The sequence below is a fragment of the Canis lupus genome, chromosome 5 (genome assembly GCF_011100685.1).
Source record: "Canis lupus familiaris isolate Mischka breed German Shepherd chromosome 5, alternate assembly UU_Cfam_GSD_1.0, whole genome shotgun sequence".
NCBI classification, from domain to species: Eukaryota; Metazoa; Chordata; class Mammalia; order Carnivora; family Canidae; genus Canis; species Canis lupus.
The window spans coordinates 40,068,290-40,086,581 of NC_049226.1; the positions used below are offsets into that span (position 1 = coordinate 40,068,290).

Consider the following 18,292-nt stretch of genomic DNA (forward strand, 5'->3'; position numbering starts at 1 on the left):
TCTAGTGCAGGGTAACTCACAATGACGATACGTATCTAGGACTGTTTAAACAGCATAAAAACATGTATGAAGAAAAAAAAATCACAAAGCCAAACTATCTTGTCTAGAATTAGACAAAATCAGCAAGGACACAGGACCTGAATAATACTTTAGGCCAACTGGATCTATCCAACATATATGGAACACTCCACCCAACAACAAAGGCATACACATTCTTCTCAAATGTACATGCAACAGTGTCTAGGACAAATCATACACTAGGACCATAAAACAAGTCTCAATACATGTAAAAGAACTGAAATCGGGGCATCTGGGCGGCTCAGTCGGCTTGAGCATCTACCTTTAGCTCAAGTCATGATCCCGGGACCCTGGGATCTCCCAGGTACAGCTCTCTGCTCAGCAGAGAGCCTGCTTCTCCCTCTCCCTCTCCCTCTGCCTTCCCCGACTCTGACAGAGTATGCTGTCACTCACTCTCTCAAATAAATAAAAAAATGTAAAACAAATAAATAAAAATAAAAGTACTGCAATCATTAAAAGTATTTTTCTAATCACAATGGGATGAGCTTAAAAATCAGCAAGACAAGGAAACACTGAAAATTTATACATATATGAAAATTAATCAACACGCTCCAAAATATCCCAAGGATCAAAGAAATCACAAAGAAAATGAGAAAATACTTTGAAATAAATGAAAACACAACATACCAAAATTTTCAGGATGCAGCTAAAATGAGAGGGAAATTTACAGTTGTAAATGTCCGTATCAGAAAAGAAAGATTTCAACCAACAACCTGATCTTCCACCAAACAAACATGAAAAGGAGCAAAACAAACCCAAACCAAGCAGGAGAGAGAAACCAGTCAGGAAGGTCCTACATAAATTGAGGGTAGTAAACACAATGTAAACAAATTTAACAAATCAATGAAGGCATCACATTCCAGCAAACTCTTGCAGAGTACTTAATGAGTGCTGGCCACAGTCCTGGAGCATCTAACTCCCCTAAGAACTCTACTAGGTAGACATAGGTTCTACTCTTATTCCTGTTCCATTCATGAGGAAACCAAGGAAAGAAGTTACACATCTTGTCTGCAGTCACACTGTAAGAAGTAAACGAGCCAGAATTCAAACTCAAACTCTGGACTTCCAACATTCATGACACCAAATACGTGACCAAAAATAGTTCCACTTCCCAGAAGTGTTTTGATTATTAAAACATGAAAATGAATGAAACTTTCAGCTCAAGGAAAGGAGAAAGCAATCAATGGGGGAAAAACAATCTCTTAAAGAGAGGAAATAAAGAACTGAGAAAGGAATATAACCTCAGAACAGAACACGGTCAGTTACACTTTAAAAATACAATTCCAGGGAAGCCTGGGTAGCTCCGCAGTTGAGCATCTGCCTTCAGCTCAGGGATGGAATCCCGTATCGGGTTTCCCGCAGGGAGCCTGCTTCTCCCTCTGCCTATGTCTCTGCCTCTCTCTGTGTGTCTTCATGAATAAATAAAATCTTTAAATAAATGAAAATAAAAATATAATTCCAGGGACGCCTGGGTGGCTCAATGGTTGAACGTCTGTCTGCCTTTGGCTCAGGGCGTGATTCTGGGGTCCTGGGATCAAGTCCTGAATCGGGATCCCCGCAGGGAGCCTGCTTCTCCCTTTTCTCATGACTCTGCTTCTCTCGGTCTCTCTCATGAATAAATAAATAAAATCTTAAAAAAAAATACAATTCCATAAAATTTCTTCTAGGAAAACACAGATCTCTCCCAATATTTTTTACTTGTGCATTCATTTATTCAAGATATTTACTTTTATCTTTTTTAAAGTAGGCTCCATGCCCAACATGGGGCTTGAACTCTCAACCCCAAGATCAAGAGTTGCATGCTCTGCCAACTGAGCCAGCCAGGCGCCTCCCCCCATTCAAGATATTAATGCTGTGTTCTTGGCACTGTCCTACATACTGAAATCAAATCAAGAAAACAGAAGAAATTTAAATATATGAGTAATCAAGGAAAGAAGAAAAAAAAAAAAAGTTGCCAGAGAAACACCTCTAAAGGAAATCTGGCCCATAAGGTTTCCCATCTCTCCCTCTCCTTGGGCCTCCCTCCTCCCTTGGACACTACAATATTTAAATTAGGCCAATTAACAACCCTACCACAGCCCCTACGTGTTCGGATCAAAGGAAGGCTCCTAGGTCTCTCATTTTAAATCAAATGTTATAAATCATTGAGCATCTCAAAAGCTGAAATAAGCTGAAGGCTAGGCCTCTTGCACCACTTAGCCAGTTGTGAATGCAAAGAAAAAGCTCTTAAAGGAAAGGAAGAGGGCTATTCCAGTGAAAACGTGGAGGAGAAGAAGGTAAAACCGCCTTATTGCTAATGTGCAGAAAGGTTTAGTGGTCTGGAGAGAAGGCCAAACTGGCCCCAATTCCCTGAAGCCAGAGCCTAACCCAGAGCCAGGCCCTGACTCCCTTCCCTTCTATGAAGGCTGAGAGGTGAGGAAACTGAAGGAGAAAAGTCTGAAGCTAGCAGTGGTTGGTTCCAGAGGTTTAAGGAAAGCTGTCTCCATAACACAAATGTGCAGAGTGAAGTAACAAATGCTGATGTAGAGCTGTAGCAAATTATCCAGAAGATTCTAGATCTTCATTAAGATAATTAATTTATCCAGAAGATCCTAGATATTCATTAAGATAATTAATACACTACACTGAACAACTACACTACACTAAATAACAGATTTTCCATGTAGACCAAACAGCATTCTATTGGACAAAGATGGCATCCAGGACTTTCAGAGCTAGAGGGGAGCAGTCAATGCCTGGCTTCAAAGCCTCAAAGGACCGGCTGACTCCCTTGCTGGAGCTCATGCAGCTAGTGATTTTATGTTGAAGTCAATGCTCATTTACCACTCCCCAAATCCTAAAGCCCTTAACAATCATGTTAAATCTACTCTGCCTGTGTTCTATCAATGGAACAACAAAGCCTGGATGACACCATATCTGTTTATAACATAATTTATTGGATATCTTATATTCACTGTTGAGACCTACTGCTCAGAAAAAAAGATTCCTTTTAAAATATTCCTGCTCATTAACAATGCACCTGGGTCACCCAAGAGCTCTGACAGAGATGCACAGTGAGATTTATGTTGTTTTCAGGCCTAATACAACTTTCATTCTGCAGCCTATGGATCAAGGATTGATTTAAATTTTCCAGTCTTTTTATTTAAAAAATACATTTCAGGGGCCCTGAGTGGCTCAGTGGTTGAGCATCTGCTGTTGGCTCAGATCGTGATCCCGGGGCCCTAGAATTGAGTCCCCCATCAGGCTCTCTACAGAGAGCCTGCTTCTCCCTCTGCCTATATCTCTGCCTTTCTGTGTCTCTCATGAATATAAATAAATAAATAAATAAATAAATAAATAAATAAATAAATAAATAAATAAATATCACAAAGCTATAGCTGCCACAGATAGGGATTCTGCTGATGGATTTGTGCAAAGTAAACTGAAACCCTTCTGGAAAGGATTCACCATTCTGGATGCCATTAAGAATTTTGTCATTCATGGGAAGAGGTCAAAATATCAACATGAACAGCAGTTTGGAAGAACTTAATTCCAACCCTATGGATGACTTCAAGGGGTTTAAGAGTTCTGTGGAGGAAGTAACTAAACATGTGATAGAAATAGCAAGAGAACTAGAAGCAGAGGTGGAGCCTGAGGGACATGCACCTGGGTGGTGTAGTCAGTTAAGCCTCCGACTCTTGATTTCTGCTCAGGTTGTGATCTCAGAATCATGAGATGGAATCCTTAATCGGACTCCACACTCAGCTTTGGAGTCCACTTGAGATTCTTTCCCTCTGGCCCTCCCCCTATGTGTTCTCTCTTTCTCTCAAATTAATTAATTAAGTCTTTTTTTTTTTTTTTTTTTAATCTTATGGGGTGCCTGGGTGGCTCAGTGGTTGAGCATCTGCCCCATGACAGGTTGCCTGCTCAGCAGGGAGTTGGTTTCTCTCTCTCTCTCCCTCTGTCCCTCCCCACTGATCGTTCTAATAAATAATAAAATCTTACCAAAAAAAGAAAAAAAAAAAGTAGAGCCTGAAAAGTGACTGAATGGGTGCAATCTCATGATACGACTTGAATGGACAAAGAGCTGCTTCCTATGAATAAGCAAAGAAAGTGGTTTCTTAAGATGGAATCCATTCCGGGTAAAGATGCTGTGAAAATTCTTGAAATGAAAAAAAAAAAAAAGAAAGAAAAGAAAATTCTTGAAATGACAACAAAGGATTCTGAATATTACATTAACTTGGTGCAGTAGCAGCAGGGTTTGAGAGGATTGACTCTAATTTCAAAGAAGTTCTACTGGGGCTAAAATGCTATCAAACAGCATCTCATGCTACAGGGAAATTGTTCGTGAAAGGAATAGTCAACTAATGCAGCAAACTTCATTATCTTATTTTTAAAAATTGCCACCATAACCCTAACCTTCAGTGACCACCACTCTGATCCATCAGCAGCCATCAACACTAAGGCAAGACCCTCCATCACCAAAAAGATGATGACTCCCTGAAAGTTTAGATGACAGTTAACAGTTTTTAGCAATAAAGTATTTTTTCAATTAGGATATGTACATTTTTTAAGGGTATGTACATTTTTTAAACATAATGCTACTGCACATTGTAAATGTAAGGTTTTATATGCACTAGGAAACAAATTAATTTGACCCACTGTATTCAATATTCACTTAATTGCAGTGGTCTGGAACTAAACCCATGAGACCTCTGAGGTGTGCCTGTGTTGCAAAGATAGTGTAGTTGAGTGACTACTCTTGCTAGCAGAGCTGTTGTCTGTTCTAGCATGCACACCTTTTTTCACATGATTCAAGCAAAGAGGAATGAATCTCATCCTCTGTTAAGAATGGATCCTCGTCGGTTTTAGAAAGTCATGCTAATCTCACTTCTTCTGTCAAGGCCTGGGTTAGAAATGCCATGTAACCAAATTCCAATGTAACCAATGAGAAGTAAGGATAAATCTACATGGTAACTTGTAGTAAAGATTACCTTGATTCTAAGAAAAACACCAAAGAAGTTTCCTCTTCCTCTGCACATTGCCATTTCTGGATGAGATTTCTGGAACCTAATACAGTCACTTTTCAACCATAAGGGGAGTACAAAGAGAAAGCCTAAACACATGGAGAATGCCAATGAGGAAGGATGGACAGAATCTCCTCCTTCAGGATTTCCATGAGCCAAGTGTCGAGTAACTCAACAGCCTGCCCCTTTTCACTAAACTGCCAGTTACATGAGATAGTAAGTGCCCCTACTGCTTAACTCAATTGAATTTTTTTGCTACTTGCAGCGACATGCTAACTTGTTCAGATGGCAATCTCCCAAATTCATTTAAAAATATAATGTAAATCTCAGGCACTTGGCCTCTCCTCTCAAATAAAGAAAATCTTTAAATAAAAGATAAAAAAACCATAATGCAAATCTAATAACTCAGTCTCAAAGCACTTTGGGGATTTGACAAAATGATCTAAAATTCATGTAAAAATTGAGTGAAAATAAAATGGGAGGGAATTTTACAAAAGAAGCATGTGCGAAATCTGTTTACTATATAACTCAAATGTATGCCACCATATAATTCAAACAACGCATACTGTTATAAGAGCCAACAGATGAATGAATCGAATGGAAAACCTCAAAACACAAGCGTACACTAATTTATAGTAAGCATGTAACACTGAGAGATGATCATCTTTAAGAAAGTAGTCACCAATATCACACCAAAATAAACCTCAGATGTGTTAAAAAGTTATGTTAACAGTTTAGAAATAGGGCAGCCCAGGTGGCTCAGTGGTTTGGCGCCGCCTTCAGCCCAGGGTGTGATCCTGGAGACCCGGGATGGAGTCCCACAACAGGCTCCCTGCATGGAGCCTGCTCCTCCCTCTGCCTGTGTCTCTGCCTCTCTCTGTGTGTCTCTCATGAATAAATAAATAAAATCTTAAAAAAAAAAAAAAAAAACAGTTTAGAAATAAGGAAAAAGCAACTTTAAAGATCTGAATATTTATCTGGTTTCAAAGTTGAAAAATACCGAAGGGTTAAGCTCCGAAAGCAGGAACTTCTGCCTCACTTGCCTCTATTCAAATCCTAGAAAACCTGGCATATAGAATAAGCTATTCTAAGTAAGTCTAGATAGTTATTAGAATTAATAAAAGCAAAGGAAATATACAAAAACAAACTCAGATCTAACTCCAAAAAGATTAAAGGAAAGTAAGTGCAAGTCATACTGTGTGATTCATTTATATCAATTTTAATTTTTTTTAAAGATTTATTTATGTATTTTAGAGATAGTGCACATATGTGTGCAGAAGGGGCAGAGGAAGAGGGAGAGAGAGAACCTCCAGCAGATACCCCAACTGAGCGCAGAGTCCGACATGGGGCTCCAATCCCAGGACCCTGATATCATGACCTGAGCTGAAACCAAGAGTCAGCCACTTAACCAACTATATGCCACCCAGGCATCCCCATTTATATAAATCTTAAAAAGAAACCTGCACAAACTACCCAAGATTGAGTAGTACATTGTCTCTGGGGTGGGAAGGGGAATGGGACAGGGGCAAGACACACACAGGCTGCAAAGGTATTGTTGGATTATTGCCTGTTCTTCTCATTATTCTTTAAACTATACAAATTTTAGTTTCACGTTTCTTTTTAATTAAAATAAACAAATAAAAATACTCAAAACTCTGAACTCTATAGATGAGTAAGGGAACAGAAAAAACTCGACAGGACAGAGTTACTATCCTTAATAGGGATGTATGGGTGGCTCAGTGGTTGAGCATCTGCCTTTGGCTCAGGGTGTGATCCTGGGGTCCTGGGATCGAGTCCCACATTGGGCTCCCTATTGGGAGCCTGTTTCTCCCCCTGCCTATGTCTCTGCCTCTCTCTCTCTCTTAAATAAATAAATACACTAAAAACAAAAACAAACAAAAAAAACAGAACAGCACCAATAAATGATCAACCTTATCAAAGAAATGCTAGTTAAGACATCACTGCCATATGACCAATCTGGCAGAGGTTATAAAAATCAATGAGTTTTGGGGAGAAGGGGCATACTGCCTTATCACAATAATGAAAACTAACAATGGTTAACACTGGAGTAGCTACTCTGTACTAGGCATTGTTCTAAGTGCTTTATGGATATTAACTCTCAATCTTCCTACCAGTCCTACAAGAGGGTATAACTCTTATTCCCATTCTGAGGATCAAAAGCACATAAAGATTAATTAATTTGGCCAAAGTCACAAAGCACATAAATTAGTAGAACCAGAAAATGTAAATTAGCACAGTCCTTTTGAGGGCAATTTTGTGATATTCATCAACAGCCTTAAAAAGTGCTGCTTTTGACCTGGAATTTCAGTGCTAAGATACTATCCCAAAGAAAGAGATCTGGACCCCACCTATGTCGTCACAGAAGACGTCACTTCCATGCAGACAGACCATTATGGACTGAACACATGCGCTTATCTCTACTCCCTCCCAAAATATCACTAAAATCAAAGTTAAAGGACAAAACGGAGAGCTACAAGGAAAAAAAAAAAAAAGAATCAAGGGAGAGGACAAAGATCAAAAACTGTGGGAGCTGACAAGCAGAGAAAAAGGCAGTCAATGACTAGGCACGGGACAGGAAGGTAAGCGCTGAAGGCTGCAGACATCTATACCAGGGAGCAGCAAGCAGACAGGCACCCAGAGCTCCAGGATAGCTTCAGAACAAAGAAGAGCAAGTACTACAGTTAATAGAATTGGTCATACACATAAAAAGCAAGCATCAGAAACACCTTGTTAACTACTGACTTCAGAGTAAATACAAAATTTTATGCAAATGCAATCACACAATCATGTTACTTGGCTCAACAACTAACACTATTGGTAATATTCATAGTAACACAGACACAACCAAAACTGCACTAAATGTTCACTTTTTTGTAAATTAGCATATTTTAAACATAAGAATTTTGTTCTTTAGAAATATGAAAGAAAATACCAGAAGAAATTGGTTAAGAGTTGAAAAGGACTCAAGGAAGACATGTGGCAAAGAAATGATATTTTTATATTTTTAAAGATTTTATTTCTTTATTTGAGAGAGAGAAAGAGTACAAGCAGGAGTGGCAAGCAGATGGAGAGGGAGAAGCAGACTCCTCACTGGGCAGGGAGCTCCATGTGGAACTCGATCCCAGGACCCTGGGACCCTGACCTGAGCGGAAGGCAGATGCTGAACCAATTGAGTCACCCAGGTGCCCAAAGAAATGCTATTTTTAAATTAACTTTTATAACATTCTTTGACTTCTTATACTACGTAAGAAAATAATTTTTTAAAAATTTTGCTCCAAAAACAGAATACTCCGAAAAACACAAGACCTACATCCCCATAAATCTACCAACCTGAGATAATCACTATCTATATTTTAGTATCATTCAGCCCTGTTCTATGCTTATATTTAATCTACATATTCAAGAAAACTAAACCATACTGTTTAGTAATCTGCTATTTTCACTTAATTTTTATGGGCATTTCCTCAGTAATTAACACAAGGAACCAAATGAGTACCCTAGACCTAGTTTTTACATGACCAGAAGTAACACACTTTGGGGATAGAGTTAGTCATGTCAATTAGGAGCAAATGAATTCAATAATGGATTTAATTTGCTTAAAACTGAGGGGAGGGGCACCTGGATGTCACAGTTGGTTAAGCATCAGATTCTTGGCTCAGGTCATGGTCTCAGGGTTGTGAGATCGGCCCATGTTGAGCTCTGCACTAGGCGTGGAGAGATTCTCTCTCCCTCTCCTCCTGCCCACTGCCCCTGCTCGCATGTGTGTGCACACTCACTCTCAATCTCTAAAAGAAATCTTAAAAAATAATTAACATGAAATTGAGTGGGAATATATTTCTTCAGAAAAAATAAGATAAAGCAAAATGTAATACATTTTTCTGTATTATGTAACCAGTAAAATGAAAAAAAAAAAAAAAAAAAAACAATGTTTATGATAGAAATTAGTCTGCACTCTCCAACAAGAGCTCCTTTGCCTGGAAAAAGGTGTTTTCAAAATAATTACTAAATTCTAAAAAAAAAGCATATACAATTACAGTCCCTAATTTATTTCTTAAAATGTAAACAGCATAGGGGGAAAATAAGCTTATAAAGACATACACCAAAAAATCAACAGTAAATTCTTTCTCAATACTATTTTAGATGATCTTTATTATTTTCTTCCTAATGCTTTTCTAAATTTCCCTAATTGCACTGGTATTACTTTTGGAGTCAGAAACTTTTAAACTGTCTAGAGTCAATGCTACAAAATGAAACATAGCAAGGATGTGGATAATTCAAAAGTGACTTATGTGATAGCTAGACTTGTTACATCTCTTGTGACTTCCCTCAAAACATTTCCACACAGCACTGAATCTCTACTTGGTGCTGGTTTGCTCCTCTGTTCTTACAGTCAACAATTCCTGAGCCTCCATCATGTGGCAGGCACTGCTCTAGTACCAAGAATTAAGCAGTGAATGAAACAGATGAAATCTCTACCCTTCTTTGATAGGGAAGACAAATACTAAAAACATTTGTCTTTATTTTCTGCTATTTTTGTAGCAGAAAATACATGTTTAATGGTCATACAAATATGAGCACACAATACACACACTCCTAATTCTCAACTATGAGGAAGGAAAGTAAAGGCTAGGTAGGAAAAGATCATTGTTTCAGTCACGGTAGACCTTGTGAGGAAGTGAGCAGAGAACTGAATGGAGAGAGCTGGCCACACAAGGATATAGGAAAACAGGCTAGGAAGATGGCAATAAGGTTATACAGAACAGCAGGGAAAAGACCAGGGTGGTCAAAGTGGAATGAGCAAGGGGAGAGCAGTAGACGATGTGGAAACAGGCAGGGGTCAAATTATGGCCTTACAGGTCCACAAGGGGTCCTGAAATTTATTCTTAAAGTGATACAAAGGCACTCAGTTTTAAAAGACCATTCTGCCTGCTGCATGAATAACAGACCATGTGCAGGAAAGCAGGAAAACTATTGAGACTCTTACAGGTGTTCGGGCAAGAGAAAATGGCCTGGACCAAAGCCCAGAGATGTGGTCTGACGTGGATATACCTTGACAGATGATTCAATATGACTTGATGAATTACCATCAGGAATGAGGAAGGAATCACAGGTAATTCACAGGTTCTTGGCTAAAACAACTGAGTGAATGGTGGTGCCATTTTCTGACTGGGCTGACAGAGAAGCAAGTTTCTGAGTGGCAGAAATCAAGAGACCTGGGGCGCCTGAGTAGCTCAGTTGGTTAGGTGTCCAACTCTTGGTGTTGGCTCAGGTCATGATCTTAGGTACATGAGACAGAACCCCATGTCAGGCTATGTGCTCAGCTTGGGGTCTGCTTGGGATTCTCTCTCTCCCTCTGCCTCTCCCACTGCTTGTGCTCTCTCTCTCCAAAATAGAGACCCAGTTCAGACATGCTAAGTGTGAAATGACCACTAGACATTCAGGTCAAGATGTCAGGTAAACCATCTTACCCGGTTTATGTCTGTAGTCCATGTGTAAATTGGGGATGAAGATGTGTAATTGATATTTAAAGGTATGGGACTAAATGTTATCTCCTAGGGTGTGAGCCCCAAGGTCTGCTAACTTTAGAGTTTGCAAAGGGGAAGGTGAGTGACCAGTGAGGTGTCCCAAAAGCCAAGTGAATAAAGTATTTCCAGCACCTGGGTCAGAGCTGCTAGTAAACAGAATAGGTAAGATAAGGATTGGGAGCCTGTGACCTGATAAAGGGGGATTCAGCAGAGTGATGGAAGAAAAAAATCAGTTTATGTTCAGGAGAGAACTGAAAGAGGGATACATGGGTAGCACAGTAGGTAGACTCTTGGTTTCAGCCCAGGTCATGATCTCAGGGTCATGAGATCAAGCCCTGTGCTGGGCTCTGTGCTCAGTGCTGAGTCTATTTGAGACTCTCTCTCTCTAAAATAAATTAAAAAAAAAAAAAAAAAAAAGAACAGAGACAGAGAACTGGAAAACAACAGAGTACAGTTAACTCTTTCAAGTCATATGTATTGCTGGGATGCCTCAGTGGCTCAGTGGCTAGGCATCTGCCTTCAGTCCAGGGTGTGGTCCCAGAGTCCCGGAGTCCCAGGATTGAGTCCCATATCGGGCTCCCAGTGGGGAGCTTGCTTCTTCCTCTACTTGTGTCTCTGCCTCTCTCTCTGTGTCTCTCATGAATAAATAAAATCTTAAAAGAAAAAAAAAGTTTTATGTATTGCTTTAAGGACAAGAGCTGACCACTGTTTCTCTAGCATCTTGCTAGCTCTCGGCACAGAGCACATGTGAAGTAAATATCACCAAATGAATGTTGAAACTGAAAATTCCCAATATTTCAAACCATATTAAGAAACCTGAATGGATGAGAGCTAGAGAGCTTCCCGACTACCCTACTCTGTTCCTAACATCATTATGTTCTTTCCTCCAAAGTGAGGATCAACTATAAAAACCTGAGTTTCTCTTCACATTTTATAACTTGGTACATATCTGGAACCAAAAGGTAATTAAATAGCATTGTGACTGGTAGCTGAACCAAGAGAAAAGAAAAAGACCTTCCCTTTCTGCTCCCCAATTTTCTAGAGGTTATATATAATAAAAGTCAACAAGTAAATTACAAACATGTCACCAAAGGGTTAAAAAAGGCAAACAGTGGTCAAGTTACATAAACAAAACATCTTAGCCCAAACCTTCTACTGAGATCTTAAGAACAGCCACATAATTCCCCCAAATAGATAACTTGCCCTCCCCCAATTCAGGTACCTTTCCCTTTATCACAGTGTTAACAGTGAAGCTCTGTGGCAAAATGGCAATGTCCAGAAAACAGTCAGGTTTCCCTACCTGACAAAATGTCTTCTGCTAATTCCTTTTCTCTTTCAATTTTTTCCTCTAGAGTTGAAATGCAGAATTCATAGCCAGCAAGAGCAAATTCCTGTCTGTAAAGCAAAGATCAGCAATCGGCTGTTCACCTTTTCACAAACTCCTCTTTTATTCGCATTTTCCCAGCTGGGTTTGAGCATTATCAACACAAAAAGTATAAGATGGGAAGAAGGAATGTTGCTTAAAGTTTCTAAGGAGTATCAATCTGCCATTTTGCAGAAGTTTTCTTTAGCCACCCATTTAACCTAATCTAAGACATAAAAAGCTAAGAATGCTGATGTAATCTTTAAAAATGGCAAAACCAGTAGCTTCCAGCATCTCCCACTAATGGTTTCCAGTGAGTCAGTTTCTCCATTTAGGAAAGCCTTACACCTGCTCAAAGTATTACTAATATGAACAGAGGCTAAGGCCACCTGTACTAAAGATGCTAACTACTGACCTTGGTGCAATTTCTAGAGTGGCTGGTTAGCTTTATTAGTTTTCCAACCTGTAAATCTTTAATCAAAGCTTCTTTTACATAAATGGAATTCCTGGCTATGGCACTAGAGGCATTTAGCCTGACTCTAGCCCAGGACCCTCAATCAAATGAAGAGGACAACCAAACATCAGGCAGACGGACTCTGGAGAAAAGAAGTGTCAACTGCTGGTTTCTATAAAGAGATGCACAGACGGGACAGAAATTCTTTCTTTATCCAGAAGCTCAGCCCTGGTTCTTCTCCTCTGTTTTGGCTCTAGTTTCTTAGCAGAAATGACACTACAAAGCTCATCCCTCCCCTAGTGTTTTGCCAGGGGAGATGACTCCACTCTTATACTCTGTTCTCCGAACAGAAGCTTCTCTAGACCTAAACTTTGACAGGAGGGACCCTATCCATCCAGGACATGGAATTGGGGGAGGTTGCCCACTAGATGCTTCTAGTCAGAGCAAAATGTCCATAAATAATTCCCTACGAATATCAGCCTTCTTCAGCCCCCAGTCTAGTTACACATTAATTGTCTCATGCTTCACTTAATAAAACTCAATGGAAAAATACTTTTGAGAAGAGTAGAGTAACTAACAGGCTAATTAACAGGGCTACTACATAGGCTTTCACCTGTATGAGACCATGAATTTGTCTTAACTCTCCACTGTGATTAGCTTTGGGCTTCTTTTTATCCTAGAAGTTCATAGCCCGTCGACATCCAGTTGTTTGTCACCCCTCCAAGAGACTGATCCCAGCTGCAATGCTCCCCAGCACAGGCCAACCTTAATACTCCTCAAAAGACTTGAACTCAAAGGCCCTCAGAAGCTCGAGCCCATCCAGTGTCCAACCAAATGCAGGCAACAAGCAGGTTCTGCTGAAAATGAAGAGCTGGTGACTAGGGCAGCAGGGACCAGTGCCAGGGGCCCTGGCCTTAACGAGCACTCTTGTTACAGCATTAGGTTTGATGTCATTCCAAACCTCTGGTACCCAACTACCATAGTAACTGAAAACCTAAGGAAAAGCTACTCTTATGTCTTCCCTTAAATGCACTCCAAAATACGTAACTCTCTGGGAGTTCTCTTACATCCTACATCTCTTACAAAGTTTCTTCTTTGAACTCCACCTAGAGAGAATGAAAGGCACCAGGCCTCACTCATCAGTGTTCCTGGGACCTTTAGCACACGACCAAATTACCTTCTAAAGCTTTTCCTATGTAGCAGGAAGATTCTTTCTTGTTTAAAGATATTTGGACTCAATTTAATGCTTTTAAATTAACCCCAATTTCCTATCCTATTTATCCAGAGCTCACTCTTCTTAAAACTTGCTACCTGATCACCTTTACATGCTTTAAAAACACTGCCTACTGGACTTGCCACTAAGACACTCCCATACCAACTCCCTCATCACTCAACTAACTACGCATCTAACTTCCTGGTTTATTGATCCATTTACCAAAAATGGTTCCTTCCAAGTACTTTTCCCCAACAGCTTTTATACTGTTCTCCCCTCTCCTAGGAGGAGTTAAGGTTCTAACTTCCCTTCTCACTTCAAATAGGAACAGAAAACTTGATTAGCTTTATCACAGTGTAGCCAGATGTGACAGGGCTGTATGCCCCACTCAGCAGGCTACTAGAAACAGTGGGGTAAAACTAGAAGACTAAAGATTTCGAAGATGAGGGAGGGAACATGCTCAGTGCCACATTCAGTTTTTCTGAGACCCAGATGATTAGAAGCTAAATGAAAACTATGTAACATTCCAGGGTTAAAGTTATCTGCCCACAGCCCAACTCCCTGGGCGCTGCCACACCTAGATTCCAACTATACTTACCTATTTTGAGCAGCATAGATACTGGCCAGCTTTAGAGAGATTTCAATGATTGCATTGTCCTCCTGTTGGGAGAAAGGAAATGAAGAAAATTCACAAGTCAATTTCCTAACAGATTATTTCTGATCAACATATAGACTGACTTGGCCTAAAAGCAAGTCTTTCTCCTTTTGGAGGAATTAGGCAACTGAATCCCTCAACAATCATGTTTTCACATGAAAGATTACTCGTTGTTACACAGTTCTTTTTTTTTTTTATTTTTTTTATTTTTATTTTTATTTTTTTTTTACACAGTTCTGAGGGGAAAAATAATCTACCTTTTTTTTGCCATAGCACATGTTGGGGGCTGGGTGGAGTTTTTAGGAAGCAAAAACTATTTTGAAAACTGCTTCAGCTAGGGCCCAATCCCAGGCAATGTCCTCACCTGTTGCATGCCCCCTCCAAGCAGGTAACTCATTGTTGCTTTAAAAAGTTTTTCCGCCTGAAAGCATAAGGAAAAGATTTTTCTTTTACTTGGGCCCTATCATCTATAGGATCCTGGATTCTAAATACTAGTCTGATGCATTACTCACTTGTAAAAGACAACACACACACACACACACACTCATATACAGAGAAAAATATCCTTGAGATGGGAAAACAGACAAAATTACCAGGACCCCATCCTCTAGGGACCTTAAAAACTCTTCTGTGATGAGTACAAACCAACTTCAGAAATTAACTTGTCATCTAAACCTATTGTGGCAGAGACTGCAAACTAACCCCTAATTATTCACTCTCCTTTTAGTCACAAAATCTCCTCAGTTTTTAACAGGTCTGCCTCCTTTACACTTAGGTATAGTCATATGATGTTTTGACCAAGAGATGCAGATAGAAGGAACATGAACAATCTTTAAATCCTATTTTATAAGGAAGCTGCCTGCCCCTTCCGTCCTCTTCTTCCCTTCCTGGAGACTGGAGGTGAGCCAGCTTACCTATGCAGATGACAACAGATCTTAAAAGGAACTCAGGCATGTGCACCACTTCATGGAGCAAAGGTACCTACCCTTCTTCAGTGCAGAGGTACCTCTAGAATAATGCATTAAGAGAAATATACCCTCTTGTTTGAATCACTCTGTTTTAAGGTCTCTTTATTACAGCATTGCCTATACCCTTTCTAATAGAGTTCCCTTGAAGCCAGTCCTTCACAAATTCAAAATACCACAAAGTGATTTACTTACTTACATTTTCAAGCTGACCCCGTATAAATGCTAAGTTGGCCATCTGAAAGCAAATTACAAATTGCTTTTTAGTTTAGAGCACTGCGTTCTACTTATTTCAAAACCTTTAAGTTAATGACTCCCTTTTGCTTTTACCCTCTAAACAAAAAAATACTTCAAAGAGAAAGGTTTGTCACTAATTTGCTAAAATCAAAGTATAGCAATAGCATGAGCGTCAACAGCTGCACAATCTTGCTGATGACAAACCAAATGTAGATCTGTTCATCACTGAAAAAACAAATACTAATATTTATTTCGGGTCTAAGATTTAGACTTCATATAGCGCAGGGTAATAAAATTTTAGTACTCAAGGGTAACTGAAAACTAAAAAAAATTGAAACCAAGAGAAAACTTAGTAAAAACAAAAACCAAAGAGCTTTACAACATCCTGAAGGTTAGGAGTGTAAAAGAGCTATCTTGCATCCACCCTTCATCATCAGTGGCTCAGACTGGTTAGAAGAGTTACCAAATCATAAGTGTAAGTGATGGCCTTCCTGTTATCGCTCTGATAGGCAAGACGAAGAGCGTCATGTAAAATTAACTCAGCCTCTTCTGGCTCATCTTTCATGATGCTCAACTGAAAAGAGAAAACAAAGAAAACAACAGAAAATGAAATGTAAAGAAAGCAGATGTATGTGCTACCTGAAGTGGATATGGCCATACATCCCAACACACAGAAGACAGCTAGCTATTCATTCGTCAAGTATTTACTGAAATCCAACTATGTACCAGGCTTTAAGTCTACAACAGTGATGGGAGGGTCAGCTTCCCTTGCAGCTATGTGTAGACACACAAAGTTTTTGCCAAAAGATGCAGACACTGGGAACTTGAGCAATTTTTGCATCTTATTTTATAAGGAAGCTGCTTGCCCTACATCTTCTTTTTCCCTTCCTACAGGCTGGGAGTAATCCTGGAGAATAAATAAACTTAATGATAAAAACCCTGAAGAAAAGTAATAGGGAGGAATAATAAAGGAGTCCCCTCTAACTGGGAGTGCAGAAGCCTTTGGAGAAAGTGACAGTTAAACCAAGGAAAGAAGGATGAGAGTCATCCAGGAATTATGGGGAAAGAAGACCCAGAGAGTAGAGGATGAACTGAATCCCTACAGGCTAAAGAGAATGGCCTTCAAAAATCAATCAAGGAAACACAAGTGGAGATGGTGAGCCAGAGGATTATTTCCAAATGGGTGGGCAAGGCACAATGGCATAGGTTATACAGGGTGTTGCAGGCCATGGTAAGGAGTTTGGATTCTATCATAAATACAGTGGGAAGTCATTCAAAATATTTAGGCAAAGAGGTAATATGATCCAATTTGCATTTTTATTTTAACTTAAGTATTTTTTTAAGATTTATTTATTTTTAGAGAGAGAGAGAGAGTGTGTGTGTGTGTGTACCTGTGGTGTGGGTTGGGAAGGTGGCTCTCAAGCAGACTCCCCTGAGAAGACTCAGAGGCTTAGCTGAATAAGCCACCCAGGCACTCCCCCAATCTATCTTTTTTTTTTTTTTTTTTTTGATGCCAGGCAGTGGCTATGTGGCCAGGATGACAGCAGAGGACATAGAAAAGGGTGGATTTCAGAATTATTTTGGATTTGATGACAACAGGATTTGTTGTCGGGGTGTAAATGTACTGAGAAGCAGTGGGTAAGGTACCCACAGGTTTTAAGAACGACTAGGAGGTTTCTAGGCCTTTTGAAAAACTGGGTAGATGGTAGCAAATGGAAGATGGTGAAGGCAATGTGCTGGGGAAGCCTTTGAGATCAAGAGTCAAGTGTGAGAGGTAGGTGAGGTCTCAACGTGGAGAGGGCACGTCAGTAACACACTGCAGTACAGGACTATAAATCTGGGCGTCGTTAGCACCGAGGCGGTATAGTGAGCCCCATGGTAGAGACGAAATAACCTGAGGAGGACAAAATAGAAAATAATGGGGAGAGTAGGAAGACTTCAGAATGAACAGAACCAAACCATGCACAACCGGCGCTGATTTGCATTTTCTGGACGCAACATACGTGCCAAACCCCTTACGCCAGTCCCTTCGTCTTGGCCGGCTCGATGCTAACACACACATTTCTGCTAAAGCTGCTCGGATAAAAGAGCGACGCCCGTGGTGCCACCTCCATCTGCACTGGAGACTGCAGCGGTCTGACTGCAGGCTCCGGAGTCTGACAAGCCTGGATGGATGCCAACACCGCCCCCCTCCCCCCCAACCATGACCCATCGAATTCCAGGCAATTCCACTCCCCCTCCCCCGGACCCTCCATCCAGTCTTCGGGAAACTGGGGCGAGCACTGCGCACCCGCAAGGGCCAACATCGGGCCTCGCTCACAAAGGCCGCCTCACCTTGGCTCGCTTTAGCAGCTGAATGATCTCGGCCTCGGCCTCGTCCGCCGCGCCCTCGGCGGCGGCCCCGCCCGCTCCCTGCCGCTCCTCCTCCTCCTCTGCCGCAGCAGGCCTCGAGAACCAGGCGAGCGCTGCGGGAAGGGGCTCTGAGGTCACCGGGCCCGGCCTGCGCCCCGGCCCCCGCCCGGCCGGCCCCGCCCGGCCCGCGCCCCTCACCTGCCAGCAGCGGCAGCAGGCCCGGGCCTCCGCCGCGCGGCGCGACTCGGGGTGCCGGCACCCCTACCTCAGGCGCCCGGCCTCCCGCGGGCCCCGGGAGCAAGTGCGCGGAGCAGGCCCGGCACCGCCGCCCCGCGGCCCGCAGGAGGCCTCGGCCCAGGCTCGGGCTCAGGAGCCGGTACATGCTCGCGCGGCGTCCTCAGCGCACTGCAGGCCCAGCCGGAT

At 41.2% G+C, this 18,292-nt stretch overlaps 1 protein-coding gene across 1 annotated transcript in view; it reads right to left on the bottom strand.

Moving 5' to 3' along the window:
• TTC19 (tetratricopeptide repeat domain 19) overlaps positions 1–18,282 on the bottom strand; it is a 28,852-nt gene extending 10,570 nt beyond the window's left edge. The window contains exons 1-7 of the mRNA XM_038537015.1: positions 18,068–18,282; positions 17,852–17,982; positions 15,981–16,091; positions 15,480–15,518; positions 14,680–14,736; positions 14,259–14,320; positions 11,931–12,025 (exon numbers count right to left, since the gene is read on the bottom strand). Of these exons, the coding sequence (XP_038392943.1) occupies positions 11,931–12,025; positions 14,259–14,320; positions 14,680–14,736; positions 15,480–15,518; positions 15,981–16,091; positions 17,852–17,982; positions 18,068–18,251 (679 nt within the window). The 5' untranslated portion in view covers positions 18,252–18,282. The remainder of the gene's footprint in view (positions 1–11,930; positions 12,026–14,258; positions 14,321–14,679; positions 14,737–15,479; positions 15,519–15,980; positions 16,092–17,851; positions 17,983–18,067) is intronic.
• Between the last annotated feature and the right edge of the window lie 10 nt (positions 18,283–18,292).